Genomic DNA, 20,588 nt, shown 5'->3' with positions numbered 1-20,588 from the left:
GGCATTATTGATGTTATGAGTTACGCCTGTGAGTGTCAGTGTTCCTGAGTGAGCCTTACTCTCACCTCAGTGTGTCTGGAAAAGCTGTTCCTTCCATGTCCTGCTAGATTATTCAGATCACCATCATCCTCCTCTTCACCAGCAGCGCTGCTACCCACAATCCCTAGCCCACGTAGGGCGTCATACGTGGTCTGGACATTACTCGATGGAAGGGGGACGCTCGAAGCGGCCCCATAAGTTCCGCTTTCCTCGCTCCCACTGCTCCCATCTCCTCCTCCTCCATCACCTGGAGTAACGCAATGGCACAGAACAGACTTAAACTCTGACTGTGGCATCAAAAGAAGCTGCTACTTGTTGAATGCATATCAAGTTTTGCTAATATCAATAATGTGAGAGAAAGAGAGAAAAAAATAAGGAAGTAAGAGAGAGATATGACACCTGTGACAGGGGGGTTGATGACTTGTCCCTCAGCAGATCGTCTGTGTTCGATCCCCGAGGCAGATGGACCGTTACGGCCGCTGAAAGACTCGTCATCAGAGCTGCCTCCCTCTAAACCAGGTCGGAAACTGGGACGATTACTCTCTCCAACCTGGACCGATACAACAGAAACATTAATTACATGAAACTTAACTTTATTTTCCAGCATATTTTTATAAGAATAATTATATTCAAGTGTTTTAAAGCAAGACCGGGTCAAAGCCTAGTGTATAGCTGATAACAAAATAGTTTTCATCTCTGACCAGTTGTCTGGAGGTGCTGGGGAGAAGCCGTGTCCGGGTGGCACTGGTGTTTCTTCGGGCAGACTCCAGCTCATCCTCGGTGTCTTCATCACTGGCAGGACAGGAGTCCATACCTGTGGCAGCCAGACGCACATCAGGCATCCTGAAGTCCTCCTGAAGTCGTGGTGAATAAAACATTACAAAAACCACACAAAGAAATACAACATGTTAAAAGATCATGTGGCAAACCTGGGGAAACTACTCAGTCAGTTTAAAAACAATTATCACCAGCTATTGAATGTCATTGTTAAACTGTGTTCTGCTGTTTGTAAAAAAAAATGTTTCCAAACTACTTTCTCAATATCATTAAAAGGGATAGTTCAACATTTTTGGTAAATTGGCCCATTGCCATAATCCCTACGGTCTTGGGAGTACGTCCGTTACCTTTAATTCTAACGCTCTTGTGGACAAGTTGTGACCTGCACGTTCACCACGCTATGAGAGGGAAAGTTACGAGACCGAGTAGTTTTAGAGGTAAATTCATGCAAAACCACTGATGCGCGTTCCCGTCGGGGCCAGTTTTTCATCAAGCAGTCTCTGCATTTACCTTGAAAACAACTCTGTCTCGTAACATTCTGTTATTATCTCATAGCGTGGTGAATGTGCAGGTCACAACTTGTCCACCAGAGCATTTTGGAGTTGTTGGATTGTGTATTTGATGAGGGAAACCAAGAAATCCAATGAGCCTCTATAGCGTAGCTCTGAGCAGCTTGCGGCTCTGCTCCACCGTTCAAAAATAGCTTGCACCGTCAATTAAAGGTAACAAACCTACTGCTAAAGCTATAGGGATTATGGCAATGGGCCAATTTGCCAAAATGTCGAACTATCCCTTTAAAATGAGGATATTCCTTCAATGATCCTTTGGGATTTTATAAAAAGGTTGAATGAATAAATAAAAAAAACACAACGCAGCACTACTGCATTCATCCTCCACACTCGACAACTAAACAGTTTCACTTCTGTGCTCTGATAGGAGTACTAAGTGTTCTCACCTGATCATAGTTATCAAGGAACTGGTGTCTGTACTGGTCTGGCTCTGAAGAGCGCAGGTTTGACAGGTCATCAGCAGCACCAGGCAGCCCCTGTGAACAATAGATTAGCTGTATGACGGACTGCAGATGCCTCTGCCGATACACATTCACGGGATACTTTCCACATAAGTGCAAAAGAAAACACAATGGCGACCTCCTGACAGAAAGAAGTGCTCCTTTGTTTTCTGAATTTGACGAGGTTGTGAGAAAGCCACAGCTTCGTTAAACTTTGTTTGCTTTTGATTGAAGTCAAGTTGGGCATCTACATATTGTATGTGCTTTCCTGATGTGGTTTTGTTGGTCCTGTTAACACCCAACTTGTGAGCTGGTGAGTTGTAAGAAGCAATGAAAATCAATCTCAATATGAATATGTGTGGTCAACAGGTATGAGACGGTCCAAGAAAACAAGACAAATCCCTTTCAGATGTGAAGTGAAACATCTTCAAGAACCCACAGAAAGTCCAGCTGCCTTTTAAAGCCTCTAATAGAGACAGTGACCTGCTAATCAGTCATACGATACAAGTTATATAGAAACGGTCTTGATCTTGTATGTATAATTAGTGTGTATAAGTAAATTATATTCATGATTTCATAACATAAGATATGTTTAGGAAAGGATCTTAGTTAGTCATATATAAGGAGAGGAGGTGGGAGTTTATAAGTTTTACTTCTTCTCACTCCTTTTCGAATATGTATTCTATATCTCATGTTTAAACGTTTTATCTTATTCTCTTTTTCTATTATTTTATTTTCATATTCGAAATAAACACTTCAAGCAAGCAAGCAATCAATCAATCTTACTGTTGAAGGGATCTCCTGGCCCTCCACTCTGCCTCTCTGCATGGCAGGAGGAACCAGCTTATTGAAGTACAGCTCCAGCTCATCGTCAGGCAGGTTGTTCAAATCAGCGTCATCATCTGAGAATTAAACAAGAAGAATACGAGACAGAATTAAAATATAATGTAAAAAATAAGCACATTAAACAAACTGGACAGAGGACAAACGGATGAAGTCGTACCTGTGATATCGCTGTTCATGCTCTCCACAGACATGAGCTTCTCATTGGCCAGGAAGCTTGAGTTGCTGCCACTGAAATGGTCGCTGTCCATCCCCTCACTCTGCGCGCTGTCCTCCCCAGCTGTACCTGGTAACACCTGTACCTGGAGGGATGGCAGGGAAAAAGAAAAGAAAAATGGTACATGATCACAGATTTATAGAAAATAGGAGACAGCAGGTGTCGGTGAACACAGAAATTATTGATAATAATTCCAAAACTGCTTGAAAATGGGATTCATCTCGAGGGGAGACTGGAGGAAATAGGCATTTTTTTTAGTTGTTTAATGTAAAATGAATCCAAATGGTTGGTTAGAAATTGTGATTTAAGTATTATAATGGGTGAAACAGCTTTAGTTTCTAATATGTTCTTGTTGTTGAAAACGTTATGAGCCAGAAATAATGAGACAAACAAAGGACAAACAAGGTAGTTAATAGAAACAAAATGGTCAACCTATATGAAACCAAGATAGGTACCTTTGCATCTGTCATATCAGTGTGTCCATAGTGGGGAAGCGTCAGAAGCCCTGTTGACAGATCTGTCAAAAGAGACAAGAAAGCTTATTAGCATCAACTAAAAAAATATTTTTAATAACAAGAATTACTCGTCTTTATAGAGATCAACAGTAACCATAGACAGGAGAAGGAGCTTTTACCTGTTCCGAGTTCTGTGGGCCAGCAGTGGACCGAGTGTGTGGGCGGCTGCCCCGGCATGCAGCTTTGGTTTCGTGAAGCAGTCTCATCAAGATTAATCTTCACCAGCATGTCTGAGAGACGGTGGGCTGCAATGAAGTCATCCGCTCTGTCCCTGTGACAAAAGGTGACGTCAAGAATATAATTAAAACCAGATCAAATGTAACATGGAGAGAAAAAAAATGTGGTGGAATAAGAAATGAATATAGATCAATGTAATGAATGTCCTCAAGTATAACAGGAACAATATGAGGCTGTGATTCTTAATTCAAATGGATTCGCAGCAGCTGAATTCCTCTGCCAAATGCACATAACTGTAAAAAGTACAATCTAAAGTAAATGGGTTTATTCACAAAAAAAAAGATTTACAGAATTACTTATAAACTGACAAACTTCTGGATTATGTTAAAACATGCAAAAGAAGTCAACAAGTTCTGAAAATACAACATGAAGGAGGAAAATCAGCAAATACAAAACAATTCCAGGAATAAAATCTTAATACAAAACAATACTGACAACTTTGCAAAACATAAATACTTAAGTATGATCAAAGTGCATGTCTGTCCATACTCACATGTCATCTTTAAAGCTGAGAGCAAATTTGGGCTTTTCATCAACCGACGACTGTGAGTTGACATGATACAGCTCTCTGCCGTCCAAATACGACACCTCACCAGGATCTTCTCTGTAGAGCAAGAACACATCACACACTGCGTTCACAAAACAGCTTGTTAAAAAGGTCTAAAATGTCACATCAAGTGTTGTTAGTTAGTGTGCCCAAAAATCTAAATTTAACAGCTGGATCCTGACTCAGTATGACATCCATCCTCAGGGTGGTTCCTGAATCTTGCATGGAAAAAATTGCAGACACCAAAAAGAGATGCAAGGCAGCAGCTTCCTTTTTAACACCAACAACAAGCTAAGCCAAAACAATAAATATGAATCATTTATGTATCTATTCTCACATTCAAATTGCAAATGAAACAAACAAAGTCAGTCAGTCCAAAGCAGAAGCAGTAGCAGCAGCAACTTCCCACCTGTTGTCAGGCCCGGGTCTAATTCTCGCCACTGTAGAGGCAGCTACTGGTAGTCCTGGGCCTGAACCAAGGGTCACATTCCCCAGCGTGGCACGGCCCATGGTGCTGTCCACAGACTGACAGAGGAAACTGGGGAGGACCTCATCTTCCAACTTGTAAAAACTGTCTGCCATGTTTTGTTTGTTTTTTTGTGAATGGGGGTTGGAGCAGCCAAATGTGGCTTGACCTCAGATCAGGTGAATCCCATCAGTAAAGGCTGGTAAAAACACAAACAGGAGACAATGGGAGTTAGTATTACACTGAGAAACACGTTCATTTAGTTAGGTTAACTTTACAATGCACCAAAACATGGATGGAACAATGTAAAGTGTGTGTGTCTGTTTAAAAATGCCCAGTTGTTTGATGCCATCTTCTTACAACCATGAAAACCAGTAAATGCACACCGGTAAATATACGCACAATGTAAATATATGTATTTACACGTCTGTTTTTCCCGCAGTTATACAGTTTGACCTAACGTACCTACACAAAACAAATGTAAGCAATCACTTATCGGTAGTTATGCTAGGTTGGCTAACTTTTGAAGCTAAAAACAAGTGGGTTTGTCAAACTCACCAGCACGCTTACTGCACTGTCTTTGTTTTATAAAGTTTGAGGAAAAAGTCAAACCAATAAGACAAGTTACAGATAATGTAGTCAAGTTAACGTCGACTTGCTAACGTAACCCACTTCTTTAAAAAAAGAGTTGGTGCATATCATCCAGAGAGATAAATCTTAACGTTAGTTGTTGAAACCTCAACTCACATTCAATAGTCCCAGAGTCAGCGTTTGTTTTTGATCCAACTCCGAGTTTCCTCTTTGTAAAAAACTTGTGCAAACCGGTTGCAAGACGTTCATAAGTTGCAACTGCGACTTACCCAAATGTGTATGTTTTCCCAAACACGCTTCGAAATCAGGCATATATGAAACAAGTAGTTCAACAGTTCGCAGCACACAGGACCCAAGTACCGCCCGCCCGGAAACTGCAGGAAGCCCGCCTCAGCGTCATTGTCAAGGGGGCGGGACTTAAGCAATTTAAAGCGCTTTTGATTGGACAAGACAACCGAGAGGGACGACACTCTCTGTTCTGATTGGTCGGTGGTTTTGTCTTTATGTTGGATTGCTGGATACTAAAACAGCCTGTTGATGAATGAAAAACAGGGTGATACTAATTTTCAGACTTCAGAAAAATGACTTTTTACTATGAAACCATTTTGGTACGGTTTGGAACTGACGTATGATTACAAAATGAGAAATAAATAAACAGAAACGTAAACTATGTAAATTCCATTCAATGCAACTTTGCAATAAAAAAAAAAAAAAGAGGCCTGGGTGGCATTAATAAGGAAAAATAAAATGAAACCATGTTTTCATTGATGTTTATTATTTTAAACTGATTGTTAACTGTCTTTATCCTATTATAATAAAAGTTGTGGGCTACAGCAAAAACAGGTGACGAACAACAATTGAAACACCAGAATCAAACTGGTTTCAGTCACTGGCTAGAAAACACATTTGCCTCACCAAACAGAGCGACAAAACATGACCAAAAGGGACACGGTTTCAGTCAGTGATGATGAAAAACAGTTGGGTTGACATCATTTTTTCTTTTGGCATAAATTTAAGACGGGTCAATTTGTCCTCAATAGAACATAATGGTTAAACAAAACACATTTTTCTCCCATACAGAGGAACATTAGGGAAAGATGCCAGACCTGTGTGTAGTCCTGGCATGTGTTTTGCAAAGCAGCTGCATGGACGCCTTGGTTAACACACAGCTGCCTGCTGGGAGAGCTGCTGGCCCATGCATTCCAGTTTTTCAGAGACAGAGAGGCATGTGAGCCATGAAATGAAATGTTATCCTTTCTGTCAAAACAAATGATACACAATGTTTTCCCCCATTCTAAAGTGATATTATGAGAACTGCCTTTTATAAATTAAATCATATTATGACTGTGTCTGTTGTTCTGATTTTTTCATTTTCCTAAAACAAACTCATCTACAGCTATTGACAATCCAAATATAATAACCTCACCATCATTAAAATATGTCAGTAACTTCCGTCCTGCAGCGACATGCCCTCCCACCTGGCTAGGAGCAGAACATGTGTCCAAACCTTTGACAGATAGTATGTGAATTGGAAATAACCATGGGTAACATCTCTATATATTTTGTTTTGTATTCCAACTTCCAATTTTTGCATTTTTTAAAACCTCTGTGAGCATACAAATATACTTTTTGCTGTTATTGGTGGTGGAGATTGCCAGTCAGTGATCCAAATACATGGAAATAAAGACAAATACATTTTTAAGGCATGTTTACTTGAAATACTAGAACACAAAGCTAAATATTTGCAGCGTTACATTCATTAATCGGAGCATTAGGCTATTCAATTGTTATCAAAATGTCAAAATCATTCTTTTCCAATTCCTGTACAGAAAGGAAAGACTAGAAAAAAGAAAAAAATGAAGGCCTTTATTAGAAGTGAGTGTAGTTTAATGGCTCGTCGCCAGCCCCAGTCACGTCCCTGTTTATTTAGCCTACTGTCCTTCAGCCTCTGGTAAGGGCAGCAGCGCTCTAGAGGAGAGTCTGTGTGGAAGAAGAGCCAGTTGTTGAGGCTGAATGGGCTCAGCATCACAGTGCTCTATGAGGGAGGAGGGAGGCAGCAGGTGACCATACCTGGTCCCTGCTCTGGGAGGATCCAGAGGCGGAAAGAAATACCTGAAGCAACCAGGGAAGGAAGGAAGGAAGGAAACAAAGACGACAAATACATGGACAGGGCGAAGACAATGACGATGGAGTACAGAGGGTGGGAGGGGTGGGGGCACATGAAAGGAAGTAAAGATGAGAAATTAAAGAGGAAAGGATGGTTTGTGCTCTTGAGGTTTATTCTTTTAAAAGGTGTCTATTAAAAACGGGGGGGTGACTCACTGGTGAAGTGCAACATCATGCTGTGATCAAAACAAAAGTGAAATGTGTGAACACAACAACCATGCAGCTCTGGTGTCAAAATCAAGCCCTCAACAGGGTAGGTTCATCGGTGACATGACAGACAACACACTTGCTATTAAAACGCATTACCACGGGGGCAAATGGGAGCTGATGATGCAGGAGAGACATTAGTAATGTGCAGGATGCTGGTATATCTTTGGAGAGGTCAGCTGCCGCAGGGGAGGGGCAAACGGAGCTCTCTTGCCAATCCTGCATGCAACAAGCAGTACAATATCACATTACTTCAACAAACCGCATGTCACACACAAGTTGTGTCAACCACAAGATGGAGCGCAAGAAACACATTTATGCAAAGTCATTTCACCAACTGCAAGAACAGAATCTGATGTGGTTGCCAGGTTGATTATAATTCAGTAACAGATAAGTTGACATCACACGGTGGACTGATCTGATGTTACTCAGGTTAGCAGTGATTACAGAGGTCAATCAAAAACAGTAAATAAAGGGGTTTTGTTAAGCCAGAGGTTATTATATTTAACATAAATACAGCCACATACAAAGTGAGCTTTTACTCAACCGCAGTTTGTTTCCTGCCACTTTTAATACCCAAGTATGATATTAAAATATCATATTTTCTATAATAGCAAAGAAAGCCTTTGTAACTCCTCAAATGATGCTCTTCACACAGACGTTTCCAACTACACTTTGCTAACACCATTAACTATTGGTTGCACCTGATGAAGAAAGGCTGTATCAACAAAAGCCCTGAGAAATCGCACATTTTATTACTCAAATTCTACATGTTATCTATTAAAGGAAGAATGTGTTATCTTCTTCTTTCACAAAACACACTTTATCAATGTCAATGGCTGTATTTATGCCCACACTATGTGTTGATACCATTTTCTAATGTAGGTAGTTAATGAGATTAATTCAAGCCGTCCTGCTCAGCAAAGAGTTTGGCAATACATTCAGACTGAATATAATAAAATTATGAGAAAGATTCTAAAAAAAAAAAAATTCACTGACCTTCATTTAAAAAGCTGAACTGAATCAAATTTCTTAATATATACAAGATGCTGTTTCCCAACTACACAATGGTTTCATCATATATCCCAAAATAACTAACATTCAAAATAACACTCGCATATCAAATTTATATAAACAGCTTTATTTTACTTTCTATACCAAGAAAATGGTTAGCCAATGCAAATTGGAAACATGAACCCACTCTTGTAACATGCATCGATACAAATCGAGGAAATTCCTACAAAAAAAAAAAAAAAAAAAAAACACACACATACACACACCATGACACACTGGGCTCCACAGGCTCGATGCCCACAACTCGTTTGCTGGAAGCCAAGCTCTTTGCATGAGTGCAACATTGGGTCAGTGTCGACCCGGGAGTTTGTCAGTGAGCAGCTGCAGTCCCAGTCAGTGTGAGGCGTTATGAGTTGTCAGTTCTGACTGGCTCGGGGAGGGGAGGGGGGGGCTGGGTTTGGGGGGTGAGGGGTCGGGCCTGGGTGAGTGGCGTCGTCGGGCGCACCACACCACCTACCTTCCTGCAGACATCCCGTTCAGTGCATTCTGGGAGGTCTGAACGGAGGAGCCCACCACGGTGCTCATGGCCGTGGGCTGACCGGACGAGCTGGTGAGCGGGCTGCCGTCTCCCTTCAGGATGCCGGTGCACTTCCAGTTGTCCATGTAGTTGGCTGCAGAGACACACAGAGGGGTAGGGGGGGTGGGGGGGGTCGGAGATCAGACTGCTGACTTCACTTTACAAAAATAAATGCACACACACACACGGGAAGGTGAATAGCAACTCGGTGTTGCTCTCCGCTTCTTTTGTCTTTGCTACTTACTTTGTTTATGTGTATTTGTTCAGTTTCCACTTCAGGATTACCGTACATGAGTCACTGGGGAGGAATTGTTTAACTTTTGACAAATCACTCCACGAGCTTTCTGCACAAACCAGTGAACGCTTCCCAGAGATTTAATTTGAGGAGCAGCAGCAGCTTTCTATAGGACGTATGAGACCGGCAATGGGGATTTCAACCTTCATCTTTAGAATATAATGATTTATGTTCTAGGGATAAATCATAACAGTATGTATATAAACAGATTAAAGCAGAAGTGATACAAGTAAACACAAGCACAGAGCAGCAGAGGAGAAAATGACTTCAAGTGAAGTGAAGCATATTAGTCAAGTTTTCAACTTTTCTTACAACGTACAATAAAAACCTTCATGTAGAAAAACAAGAGTAATTCATCAAAACACCTATTAAAACAAGAAGAAATTGCAGAAAGTTGTATTTCTTAACCATATAGTGAGATCAAAACAGAGCAAGTTCTAGCTGACTTTCACATAGATCTTAAAAGACCTGTGGGTGTCACCTCCTTCTCCACAAACATCTTTGTCTCCAGGAGAAACACCCATCCATCCATCCATCCATCCATCCATCCATCCATCCATCCATCCATCCATCCATCCATCCATCCATCCATCCATCCATCCATCCATCCATCCATCCATCCATCCATCCATCCATCCATCCATCCATCCATCCATCCCTAGACTCAGTGACAACAAGCCTCTCACCCTCAGGTCTATGTTCATCAACTGATCTGAGAGACTGGTGTCATCTGAGGCCTCTGAAGTTTCCCATATGAGCAAACACACGTCAGTGGATTGCAATACATCATGCAACACCATCAACTACCCAGGGGCCATACTGTATATCCCAAAATCCTCCTCTCCGAACTCTCCCAGCTGACTGACTGTGGCTGCCTCCACCTGCCAGGGGGATCACCACCTCCCTGACAGACAGGAAGCAGCAGGTGAGGCCTCTGGGAAAAATCATAACCAGCAGCACCAACGGATCAGTCTGCACTAGCGCCCTCTAGGGATGTACTTTGGTGTTCTCCCCACTGCTCCTCTTGCTCTAAAAACCAAACGACTGCACCTCAGGAGACACATTTGTTAACACCTGCTCAGTATTCAAAAAACTGTGACAAAACCTGTATTTATTCACACAGGATCGGCAGTTTGTGTCCTTACATATTCTTATTCACAGTTTCCACAGTTTGACTTGCATATAACAAGATAATCTTTTTTTCCCCCACCTACTCATATGCACATAATAGTAAAATGTTTTTGTCGACCCCCCTCGTTCAGCTTTGCTCTCCTTAAAGCCCCTGTACGGAGCTTTTAACTGGATACGCAAAAGTCTCTGTTACCTATAACAGCAAATGAGCCCATCAGTGTGAAGATACACTATTTCTAAGTAGTTTAATTCTATACCTCTGGAAGGCATGGTCGGGTCGGACCACTGACGAAACGATACAAATAGATACATTACACTGCTAAAAAAGAAAAAAAAAGAAGCAAATCCTGTCTTCTTTCCGACATTTCCAAAACAAATCTACAGAAACGTCTTCATGACAGTGGGAAATGCAGTCTTCATTCCGCCGCTTTCGTCCACAGGGGCCGCCAAAATCAACACTAAATGAAAAGTCTGTACAGGGGCTTTAAAATTTTAAATTCCATGTAGTGCAAAATGCATGATGTGTGTACATATATGCAATAAACTGCAAAACTCATCTTCTACTTGTTGGAAAAGCAGAAGAGGGAACGCTTCAGTTTAATCTGCACTATTAATCAAACCCAGACACAACACAGACAGATGGCTGGGTACAGTAATTACAATGAGAATAGTATCCTCACTAAGTGTCTATTATTACATTATTAATGAATGTCTCCCACATGTGCTTTAATTAAGCTGGTAAAAGCCAACCAATGCAAGACAGTCTGCATGTGAGGCATTTAGGAGACATCTGTTAACTTCATAATTACTCTGCAGTGAGGAACACGATTTCATACATAATTTTTTTTTAATATTATGTATAACTTTTTATATCAACTGTCAATTAGTGAGGTGAAGTGATATATTTCGGTCAAAATCCTCCAGTCACAGCCCAGTGCAGTAACACATAGGAAGGATAAATACGAAGTTATCAACTGTCTGCAGCTGACAAGTGCTCCCACCTTTCCAGAGGCGCACACAGCCGTCGTCCCCGGAGGAGGCCAGCAGGGTGCTGGTGATGTTCCAGCTCACACGCCACACCTGGGAGTTATGGTTGTCGAACTGAGCCATGATCTGCACCTCAAACTTGGTTGGTCCTGTAGAAGTGCTCTCCTTCCTGTCACAGGGATTCAAGACACAGAAAATCAGATTTCATTCATCATTTTTGATTCTATACATACATTTACTGAAATATAAAGTGGAAATAAGTCTTTCTTTTAACGACTTTGAAAGTAAAACAGTAAAAATCTGTATCGCTCACCTCATGGGAACAAGTTTAAAGATTCGGACGTCTTTCGTTGCGATGGCCAGGACGTGGAAAGATCTCCCCAGGTTTGGAGCAAATGCAATGTCATGGACTGCATCAGTGACGGTCATCAGCGTCTCTGCTTTAGCATATTTCCTTTTTTAATGTAGGCAAAGGAGAAAATTCAACAATTAACATGATAAACTTACAAAAAAAAGCTTTGGTTTAAGCACCATGTCTTGTTGTGTTGCTGTATTTCTATGTGGCATACGCAGCACCACAGGAACACCTACCTCGTGTTTTCATTGTACTCATAAATCTGAACTTTGCCTCCATACGTTACGTTGTTGTCGTCACTCCCCACTGCAAACATGGGCGGGTGGGCACGAGAGCTGTGGAGAGACAAATGTCTTACACTGAAAAGGCACAGACCAGGGGTCTCATTTATAAAACTGTGCGTGGGATTGTTACTAAAAGTGTACGTACGCCCAAAAGCCAAGTTTTGCGTGCGCCAGTAAATATTCAGACTTATAAAGCCCTGCGTATGCACACTTGCAGGCAAACTTCCCTTTATAAATCAGAGAGTTCCTACAAGTGTGCGCAGCTGAATCCACTCCACGTTCCGCCCTGTACACGCCCTGTTTTAACCGTAGATGGTCAATGCAAACCACCACATGAATGTGATCTGCATGTCAATGAGCCTGACGTGCTCTTGTTCTGTCGGTGTTGTGAATCAGCTGCAGGTGTGAAAGTGACAACGTGACGTGTTGCCGCAGCTGTTAACGGCGTCAGCGGCTCAGAGCGCACGCGGTGTTGTTGCTGCCCTCTCACATGCTGGACCCGGTTCGGCACATTTACAACAAGGACAACAGTTTTAATCTGAAACGAGTTATTAACCATTCATCATGGTCTCCCTCTCCCTCCTTTCTCCTCCAGCGGTGCCGTGGTGCAGAATTACGCACGGGGCTCACCGCTGTATTATTTACAGTAATTAGACTGATCGATAAAACTTTGAATAATTAGCGGAATCAGTTACATTCTGAGGAATGATCAAACATGACACTTCTCTTGAAAACAAGAAAACAGAATGTAACAATTGTGCAAACGATTACTGGATTTTTTTTCCAGGGTTTGAGATTTAATTGACTCTCGATCATGTTCACACAGTATAGGAACATATAGTTATTTACACCGTGTATTTATCCCATGCAGCCGCGGCGTCCTCTCCTCCTCCTGCGCTCTGGGAGTGGACAATATGACGGAGAGACGGTGGTGATTAAATATAGAGAAGGAATTTTGATTTTTAATTTTAAGTTAGATTCTAAGAAGATGTTTCTGAAACACCAGTCCGATGCAAAATAAGGGCGCTGTTGAATTAAATCACCGTGGCAACATGGATCTAACGCATACGGGTTGAAATTAAATGTGTGACGGCCGATAATAAAAACATAATTGTTCTTCTCAATCATCATTTCCTGAGTCTGACTTCAGTTCACCACCACACCGTCTGTGTCGCCAATTCCCCTTTTCCTCCAAACCATGCGTACGCATGGCTCAGAGTTTGCTTAGGGCTGCGCACATTCTCCCGTCAAGTTTGTTTTTTATAGATCACAACCTTGGCGTGAAAAGTCACGTACGCCACTTTCAGCCCCGTTTTGTGCGTACGCAACGGTTATAAATGAGACCCCAGGTTACAGGAGAGCAACGGAAACTTGGTGAGTGGGGGATTTCTAGAAGATGAAAACTATGAGATTTCACACCAAACACAGTGGCCTTTTTCACAGCAGACACTTTGAGTCATCACTGTGTCCCAGGAAATCAGCACAGTGTGACAGTGAGTCGGTTAGCACAATACAACTTAACAAGGTACCATAATACAGTTATATGACTTCAGTAATCATCATTCTATCATTTACACCTGTGCTTTTTATTCTGTGGTGGGTCAGTCAAAATATCTTCATCATATATGAAACAAATAATCTCTCAAAAATTCAATCTACAACCATGAAAAGCAGAATGTTAAGAAAGTGAACTAAATAAACATAATAACATGTTCTGTCTGTCAGACTTACTTAATCTTAAATCACTGCTCAGCTCCCACACACAACGAACAGCTTCATTACAGTCAGCTGGTCAGAGTGTGTGCTTGTTGCAAGCATTTCTAATATGCACGTGACTAATTCTATGATATCAGTTTAATACTACAAATAATAGCAAGCTTCTACATTAATGAGAAATAAGTTAAATATCGACTTGACCTTTGCTAGGAGCACAGTGCACTGGCCCTTTACTTAAACTTTTAGGAGCACAAGCAGAAAATGTAGGGAGCACAAAGTTAATCAACTTGCAAAGCAAATATTCACAATTCCTTTTCATGTATGATCCTCACACACATTGGCCTGACACCTGTAATGACAGATACTAGATTCTTTGAGTTGCCCCTTCCATGTTTCAGCAGAAAACTGCAAACTGCAAATTTACTGGTTGCACATGCCCAAGTAGATGAGGTACAGGTAATATGATTGGGACTGTAAATCCCGTTTAAGAGTGGAACTGCTGAGTAATAGAAGTACTTTTTTGTCTCTCAACTTAAATAAGAAAGAAATGTCAATGCTACTTTCTAAAACTAACAATACATACAATATAACACATACTGTCAGACATACAGTAGTAAACATGTGGTCTGACCTGGACGGGTTCCATGAGATGCAGCTGCAGCTGAGCTTGCAGGAGATCTCGTGCTGCAGCGACCACTGACTCAGGTTCATCACATCCGGAGCCTCGTAAATCCTCACCACTCCATCCGCAGAGCAGGTGGTCAACATCAGGCCCATGTGTTTGGGGGCGAACTTCACATCAGTTACAGATGTTCTGCTGTCCACTAATGTGGTTCTCTTTATCTGAAACAGAACAACATGAAACACTTGGATCAGATCTTGCGTTAAAACAAAAAGGATGCAGCGGTCAGAAACAGGCAGCCTCTCGGACTCTGTCTCACGTCTCGTCCCTTTATTGTATAAGTTCCTGTTGGAGTTGAATCTTGCCTACATTCACAAACTGCTGCGCTACAATGTCACTCTCTCTTCTCCATCTCTAAGTAAAAACAGGAACTACGATAGCAACAAAAACCTTGACAACGACCACACACCACCTGTTGTTGAAGATCAGTGTAGTGCTTCTCTTTCTCAACGGCTTTTAACTCACATAGAATCATTTTAACCATATTGATACTGTATAAACAAACAATTATGAACTGACAAATTATTTATGAATGCAAAATGAGTTTTTGTCACCTGTTTGTGTAAAGAAAATAATATATTAAAGGAATAGTTCAACCTATTGGCAAATTAGCCCATTGCCATAATCCCTATAGTCATAGCAGTAGGTTCGTTACCTTTAATTGTCGGTGCAAGCTATTTTTAGAACGGCGGAGCAGAGCCGTGAGCTGCTCAGAGCTACGCTAAGGAGGTTCATGGGATTTTTGGTTTCCTTCATCAAACTCATCAAATACACAATCCAACAACTCCAAAACACTCTCGTGGACAAGTTTTGACCTGCACATTCACCACGCTATGAGATAATAACAGAACGTTACGAGACAGAGTTGTTTTCGAGGCAAATGCAGGGACTGCTTGCCAAAAAACTGCCCCGAACATGCATTATTTCATAACGTGGTGAATGTGCAGGTCACAACTTGTCCACCAGAGCGTTTTGGAGTTGTTGGATTCTGTATTTGATAAGTTTGATGAGGGAAACCAAGAAATCCCATGAGCCTCTGTAGCGTAGCTCTGAGCCGCTTGCGGCTCTGCCCCGCCGTTCTAAAAATAGCTTGCACCGACAATTAAAGGTAACGAACCTACTGCTATGACTATAGGGATTATAGGGCAATGGGCCAATTTGCTAAAATGTTGAACTATCCCTTTAAAAGAAAATGATGGGGTCCCTTCTGGCATCAGTGGATCTCTCACAAAAACAGTATGGTGAAATAATAGCACTGTCATAACCACAGCTGAAGTGAGGACCGTCACTGTGAATGCTACAGGAGCGTCTCTGAGGTTTAGTCCTGCTGGTGTAGAAAGGTGCTACAGCTGTTACTCACCCAGTGGCTCAGTCCTCTCTGTTTGTCGTTCGACTCCCCGACGATCTCTTCCCAGACGGCAGCTGTCCTGTCGAAGGAGCAGGAAGCCAGAACCTGCCCGAACTCTGGGTGAGCCCAGGTCACTCTCCACACAGACCCGCTGTGTGTCTGCAGAAAACCAAAGAAAAAGAAGAGGAGCTCCTGTCAAATCAATGGTCTTCAATCATAACAAGCTCAAGCATCAGACTGCAGCAGTGGGTAGTTCACTGTACCTTCCAGCTGGCCGTGCAGACCCACTCTCCATTTTCAGACTTGTCCCAAACCTGAGGAGAATAACATAATATGTTACAGCTTTTATATTTGTCTATACTATGTTATAATTAGAGGAAGGATATGCTAAGTAGGGATCCAGGTGTGACACCAGATCTACACAAAATAAATCAACTCAGAAAAATAAATACTTAGCCTATATAGTTATAGTGGCTACATAGTTCAGTTATTTTTACACATTTCCAAACATAGTTCTGTAATATATCTTATGTTTTTGTGAACAAAACTGCAAATTCACTTTGCAACATCTTAAGGCTAGTAACCTTATACACACAGTGGCATTCCTGAATGTGGTGAAGTCTCTACTTTTAGACCTTATAAATGGTTTGCTACTAAATAGATAAGTTATTCCCCACATGCAGGAGTTAATTATGTTAATGTGTAGTTGCTGTGTGCTGTAGTGTTTACATTAAAACTGCTACTATACCACTCCCTTAGGTCATGTGCTATAGGAACAGCAGCTATAGCAAACAAGCTACACTCATGCAAATATAGCTGTATTTATAAAAGCACGACGTGCATCATAAAACCCATGTTACATCTGCCAGGAACCGGTCTAACGCGGGAGTCAGTGAATAGTATACAACAGAGAGTTGAAGGTTTTTTCACATTAAAGTGGTGTTTAAAAAAAAAAAAAAAGAAAGTAAAGGAGCTAGCAGTCACAGCTAATGCTAACGTTGTCAGACCGATGCCGGGGCTTCAGGTGACTTTACCTTGACGCTCTGGTCGCTGGAGCACGTGGCCATTCTCCGGCCGTGGAAATCATAGGAGACATCGTGGATCAGATCTTTATGATCCGCTGCAATACTACGCGCTACGAACATGATGACAGGCCTGTCATGTGTCTACTGTGTGTGAGCAGTGTGTGTTTGGCGGGTCCTGTAGTGTGTGTACAACAGTGTGTGTTCTTCTTCTTCCTCTTCTTTTGCTACTCATTTCGGGGAGCTTTACCGCCTCCTACTGAGCAGGAGTTTAGGACGAGAGCTCAGAGTTGAGCAGGGGCGTCAAACTGGTTTTAGTTCGAGGGGGGGCCACATACAGCACAATCTCAACTGGGCCGGACTAGTAAAATAATAGCATAATAACATAATAATAATAAGAACTCAAAAATGTTCTCTTTGTTTTAGTGTAAAGAAGAACAAGTAGGCCTACATTATTAAGATGTTTACAGTTAATGAACTGCTCTTTCATGGCTTTAGGACAAAAAAAAGGGGGGGGGGTCCTCTGGAAAAATTTTACTCCAGAAAAACTTTTAGATGCCATTTCTGCCTCCAATTAAGCTTCAATTAAGCTCATGTTCCAGAAAATCGTAATAATGCCCTTAAAAACCAAAGTCAAAGTCAAGTCAAAATCATTTATTAGTCTCCCGTAGGAGAAATTTCTCTCGGACAGAGAGCAGTGCTGCGTCACAACAAAGACAAAAACAGTACAAGGGAAAAGCAGCAGAGAAGTACTAAAAACATACAATAAAATCATTAAAGTGCAATATGCCTCAGAAACCACAGCTGAACAAATTGTTGAAGCTCCACCGTCCTTAGCCGTGATGTAGGCCTACATGCAGATGTCTGAAATATTTGCTACAGTGCAGCAGATGTGCAATTTCAACAATATTATGCCCCTTCTGTCTTCTATTCATTTTCACACTTGGCTAATTCATCTTGAGGGCCGGATTGGACCCTCTGCCGGGGGGTTTTGGCCCACGGGCCGCACATTTCTATATAGACTTCTATATAGACTTCCAAAAAAAAGCAAACATAACTTAAAGGGATACTTCACCCAAAATCGATAATTCACCAATTTTCTACTCACCATCATGCCAAAGAAGGGTTCGGAGAACTTTCTGACAGAGTCATCAAAACACTTCCCTTTAAATCCTTCCTATTAATCCTGTGTTACATAGAAACTCAAACAGATGCGCCATGACTTCCTTCAACTACTCAGGAGGTTAAATTAAACACTGCTTTACTGCTGCCTTCAATACTCTCCTCTCCTTCCCATATCTTACATACTCCGGCATCAGCACATGTTGTACAGCAGGAATGTCCAAACTATTCCTTAAAGGGCCGTGTGGGTGCTGGTTTTTTAATTTGTTGCGCCTTTGTGTCATTGCACGTGTTTTCTTAAAGCAGATATCAGTGGAATGTTTTTGTTAATATAACTCCTAAATAGTCCTATTTTCCGTCAGCAATCACTTACATGAAGTATTTCAGCCTAAACACGAGTCTCTCCGTCACTCTGCTCTGCTGTAACCCGAGGAGAAAATTTTCCTTGTGGGATACAAGTGTTATCCAATGAGGAGAGAGAACGGCATGAAGGGCTGTGTGTGCAGCCAAGGGATGCGCGTGAATGTGGTGACGTAGCACAAGGACCAATTGATGCCTGACAAGGGCGGGGGCTGCTAACTCATGGTGCGTTCAAAGAAACTCGTACTTTGTGTTTTTCCTTCCTGTGAAGTCATACCAGTTCGATCTGGTACGAGTTCACGGGTCGGAAGTTACGAGTGGCCGTTATAGGGAACTTTCACAGACAACAGGATGGTAAAAACACGAGCTACGGGTTGCCTGGAACGCTACCAAGTCGTAGTTGTGACTTGAAGCTGTAACTTACGGTTTCAAAAGCCTGCCTTGAACGCAGCATTAGCCGAAACGGCCGTGAAGCTGATATCTGCTTTAATTTGCAGTGCATTGAGCTCTCAGGGTCACTGTAAATATCTTTCTCTTGACTGTTCTTTTGACTGTCATATTAACCTCTCTGTACCACTACCATTGTGTGATCAAGGACCCAGAAAAATGCACAGTCAAAATTTTCAACCATTAAATCTGGTCTGGTGCCACATTTCACACCCTTGCAATTGCAATTAGTTCTGCAGGAGAATGTAAGCATATAATTATGTTTCCTGGTCTAAGTTTATCCTTCTACTCAAGCGTCCAAAAGACAAGCCCTGCAGTGAGGATTCACACATGGTTTCATATGTTGTAGGCTATTTGTGCAATCTCTTAAAACACATATTATCACTTTATCATGTTTTAGACAATTTCTGTGTAATTACTGTGTTATTATGGCAGTGTACTAACGCATGATGCTGAGCCCAAGTCCACGTGGCCTCAGTGCTCTCTGGAAGCTGGGTGGAGGGTGGCTGCAATAAAGAAAAGTTTCTTCTTCTTTTTCTTCTTCCGGTCCAATGGCATTATCCAAAGAGCTCTCCATCTGGATGTGTCCGGCCCTCAGCTCCACCATTCCATTATTTTACATCACATTTCCTGATCATAATGACTCAGAACGCACAATTCACGGAAAACTGGTAGTACTTTTCACATCTATTCATTAACAAGCTCACCTGGATAGCCTACTGTGGAAGGAGGCTGGACCTTCTTGCTCTTCCTCTCGAGGTGGAGTCGAGGGAGTGTCATTCTGCTCAAGGATTTGGCCTGTTCAAGGGAAGTATTTACTCGCCACCGCTGCCAAGTGCTTGCAGGAATAGTTGTGTCACTGTAAAAACAAAAAAGGTCTAGACTACTTCACATCAGCTTATCTTGACAGGAGGTGCACACACGTCACTAACTCTAGACTCTTCTTGACTAAGTTACTTAGTTCCATTTGTATTCCCATATTATTCACTGTCACTCATTTTTAAGAGTTATACTGCTGGTTGCAAATCCTCTCCTAAGTCTATTTACTGTCTCTGCCTTTAAGCATTCATACACTCGAATTTCAATATCTATTAGCTATTGCTTAATCTATATCCTCTATAACAATTCAGGTTTCTCAATAAACCTTTTAAATCCCTGATTTCCTGACCACTGGCCATGAGTCACTTCCCCCCTCATCTTTAGGCCTTGCTGCCTACCTGTTGCCTTCCTGTACTTAGGCCTACTTGCACAGATTTAAACCACAAGGGGGCGCATTTATACCACTTGTAAATCAAATACATTTTACTGAGGAACTTTATATTAACGTTTATGTTGAAACTTCTCATGTTTATCATTATACCAGGCTACTGAAAAAAGCATTAACCAGTAAAGTAGTATTAACAGGCACGCACAAACATCCTTACATGACATTTTTTATCAACTGCCCTGTTACCAGGGTTGCCAGGTTTCACAGAATACTTTTTTTAGGCTACTACAGCTACACTGACACTCAGATTGAACAAGACTGGATGAGTCATGTTTCTAAAATATTTATTCTGTAATTTTTTATTTTATTTTATTCTGCTTCATATCGTTTAATATAAATATATTTTTTATTTATTTATTGTTACAAC

General features: G+C 41.5%; 2 protein-coding genes across 2 annotated transcripts in view; both read right to left on the bottom strand.

Annotated features, from left to right (window-relative positions):
- The window catches only part of cep192 (centrosomal protein 192), a 31,170-nt gene extending 25,565 nt beyond the window's left edge, over positions 1-5,605 (bottom strand). Inside the window, exons 1-11 of the mRNA XM_083990053.1 lie at positions 5,511-5,605; positions 4,594-4,849; positions 4,131-4,241; positions 3,520-3,671; positions 3,341-3,402; positions 2,829-2,964; positions 2,612-2,727; positions 1,772-1,861; positions 741-893; positions 439-589; positions 66-286 (exon numbers count right to left, since the gene is read on the bottom strand). Of these exons, the coding sequence (XP_083846179.1) occupies positions 66-286; positions 439-589; positions 741-893; positions 1,772-1,861; positions 2,612-2,727; positions 2,829-2,964; positions 3,341-3,402; positions 3,520-3,671; positions 4,131-4,241; positions 4,594-4,766 (1,365 nt within the window). The 5' untranslated portion in view covers positions 4,767-4,849; positions 5,511-5,605. The remainder of the gene's footprint in view (positions 1-65; positions 287-438; positions 590-740; positions 894-1,771; positions 1,862-2,611; positions 2,728-2,828; positions 2,965-3,340; positions 3,403-3,519; positions 3,672-4,130; positions 4,242-4,593; positions 4,850-5,510) is intronic.
- A 1,082-nt stretch (positions 5,606-6,687) lies between these two features.
- On the bottom strand, positions 6,688-17,259 carry seh1l (SEH1-like). The gene is made up of 9 exons (XM_083989192.1): positions 17,038-17,259; positions 16,267-16,317; positions 16,016-16,162; positions 14,605-14,816; positions 12,210-12,308; positions 11,932-12,072; positions 11,633-11,787; positions 9,146-9,299; positions 6,688-7,353 (listed from the first exon to the last, which is right to left on the bottom strand). Exons 1-9 carry the CDS (start codon positions 17,146-17,148, stop codon positions 7,173-7,175), a joined length of 1,251 nt encoding a protein of 416 aa, XP_083845318.1. The 5' UTR covers positions 17,149-17,259; the 3' UTR covers positions 6,688-7,172.
- Positions 17,260-20,588: the final 3,329 nt, after the last annotated feature.

Source organism: Trachurus trachurus, assembly GCF_905171665.1.
Source record: "Trachurus trachurus genome assembly, chromosome: 16".
Lineage (NCBI taxonomy): Eukaryota > Metazoa > Chordata > Actinopteri > Carangiformes > Carangidae > Trachurus > Trachurus trachurus.
Note: the sequence above shows the minus strand (reverse complement) of the source record. Positions and strands in the feature narration are given on the sequence as shown.

Coding starts and splice junctions, on each gene's coding strand:
- seh1l (XM_083989192.1), bottom strand. CDS start 17,148: ATGTTCGTAGCGCGTAGTATTGCAGCGGATCATAAAGATCTGATCCAC. Junction 14,817..16,015: donor AGAGAGGACTGAGCCACTGG/GTGAGTAACAGC, acceptor GTTCTGTTTCAG/ATAAAGAGAACCACATTAGT. Junction 7,354..9,145: donor AACGGGATGTCTGCAGGAAG/GTAGGTGGTGTG, acceptor TGGTTGCTTCAG/GTATTTCTTTCCGCCTCTGG.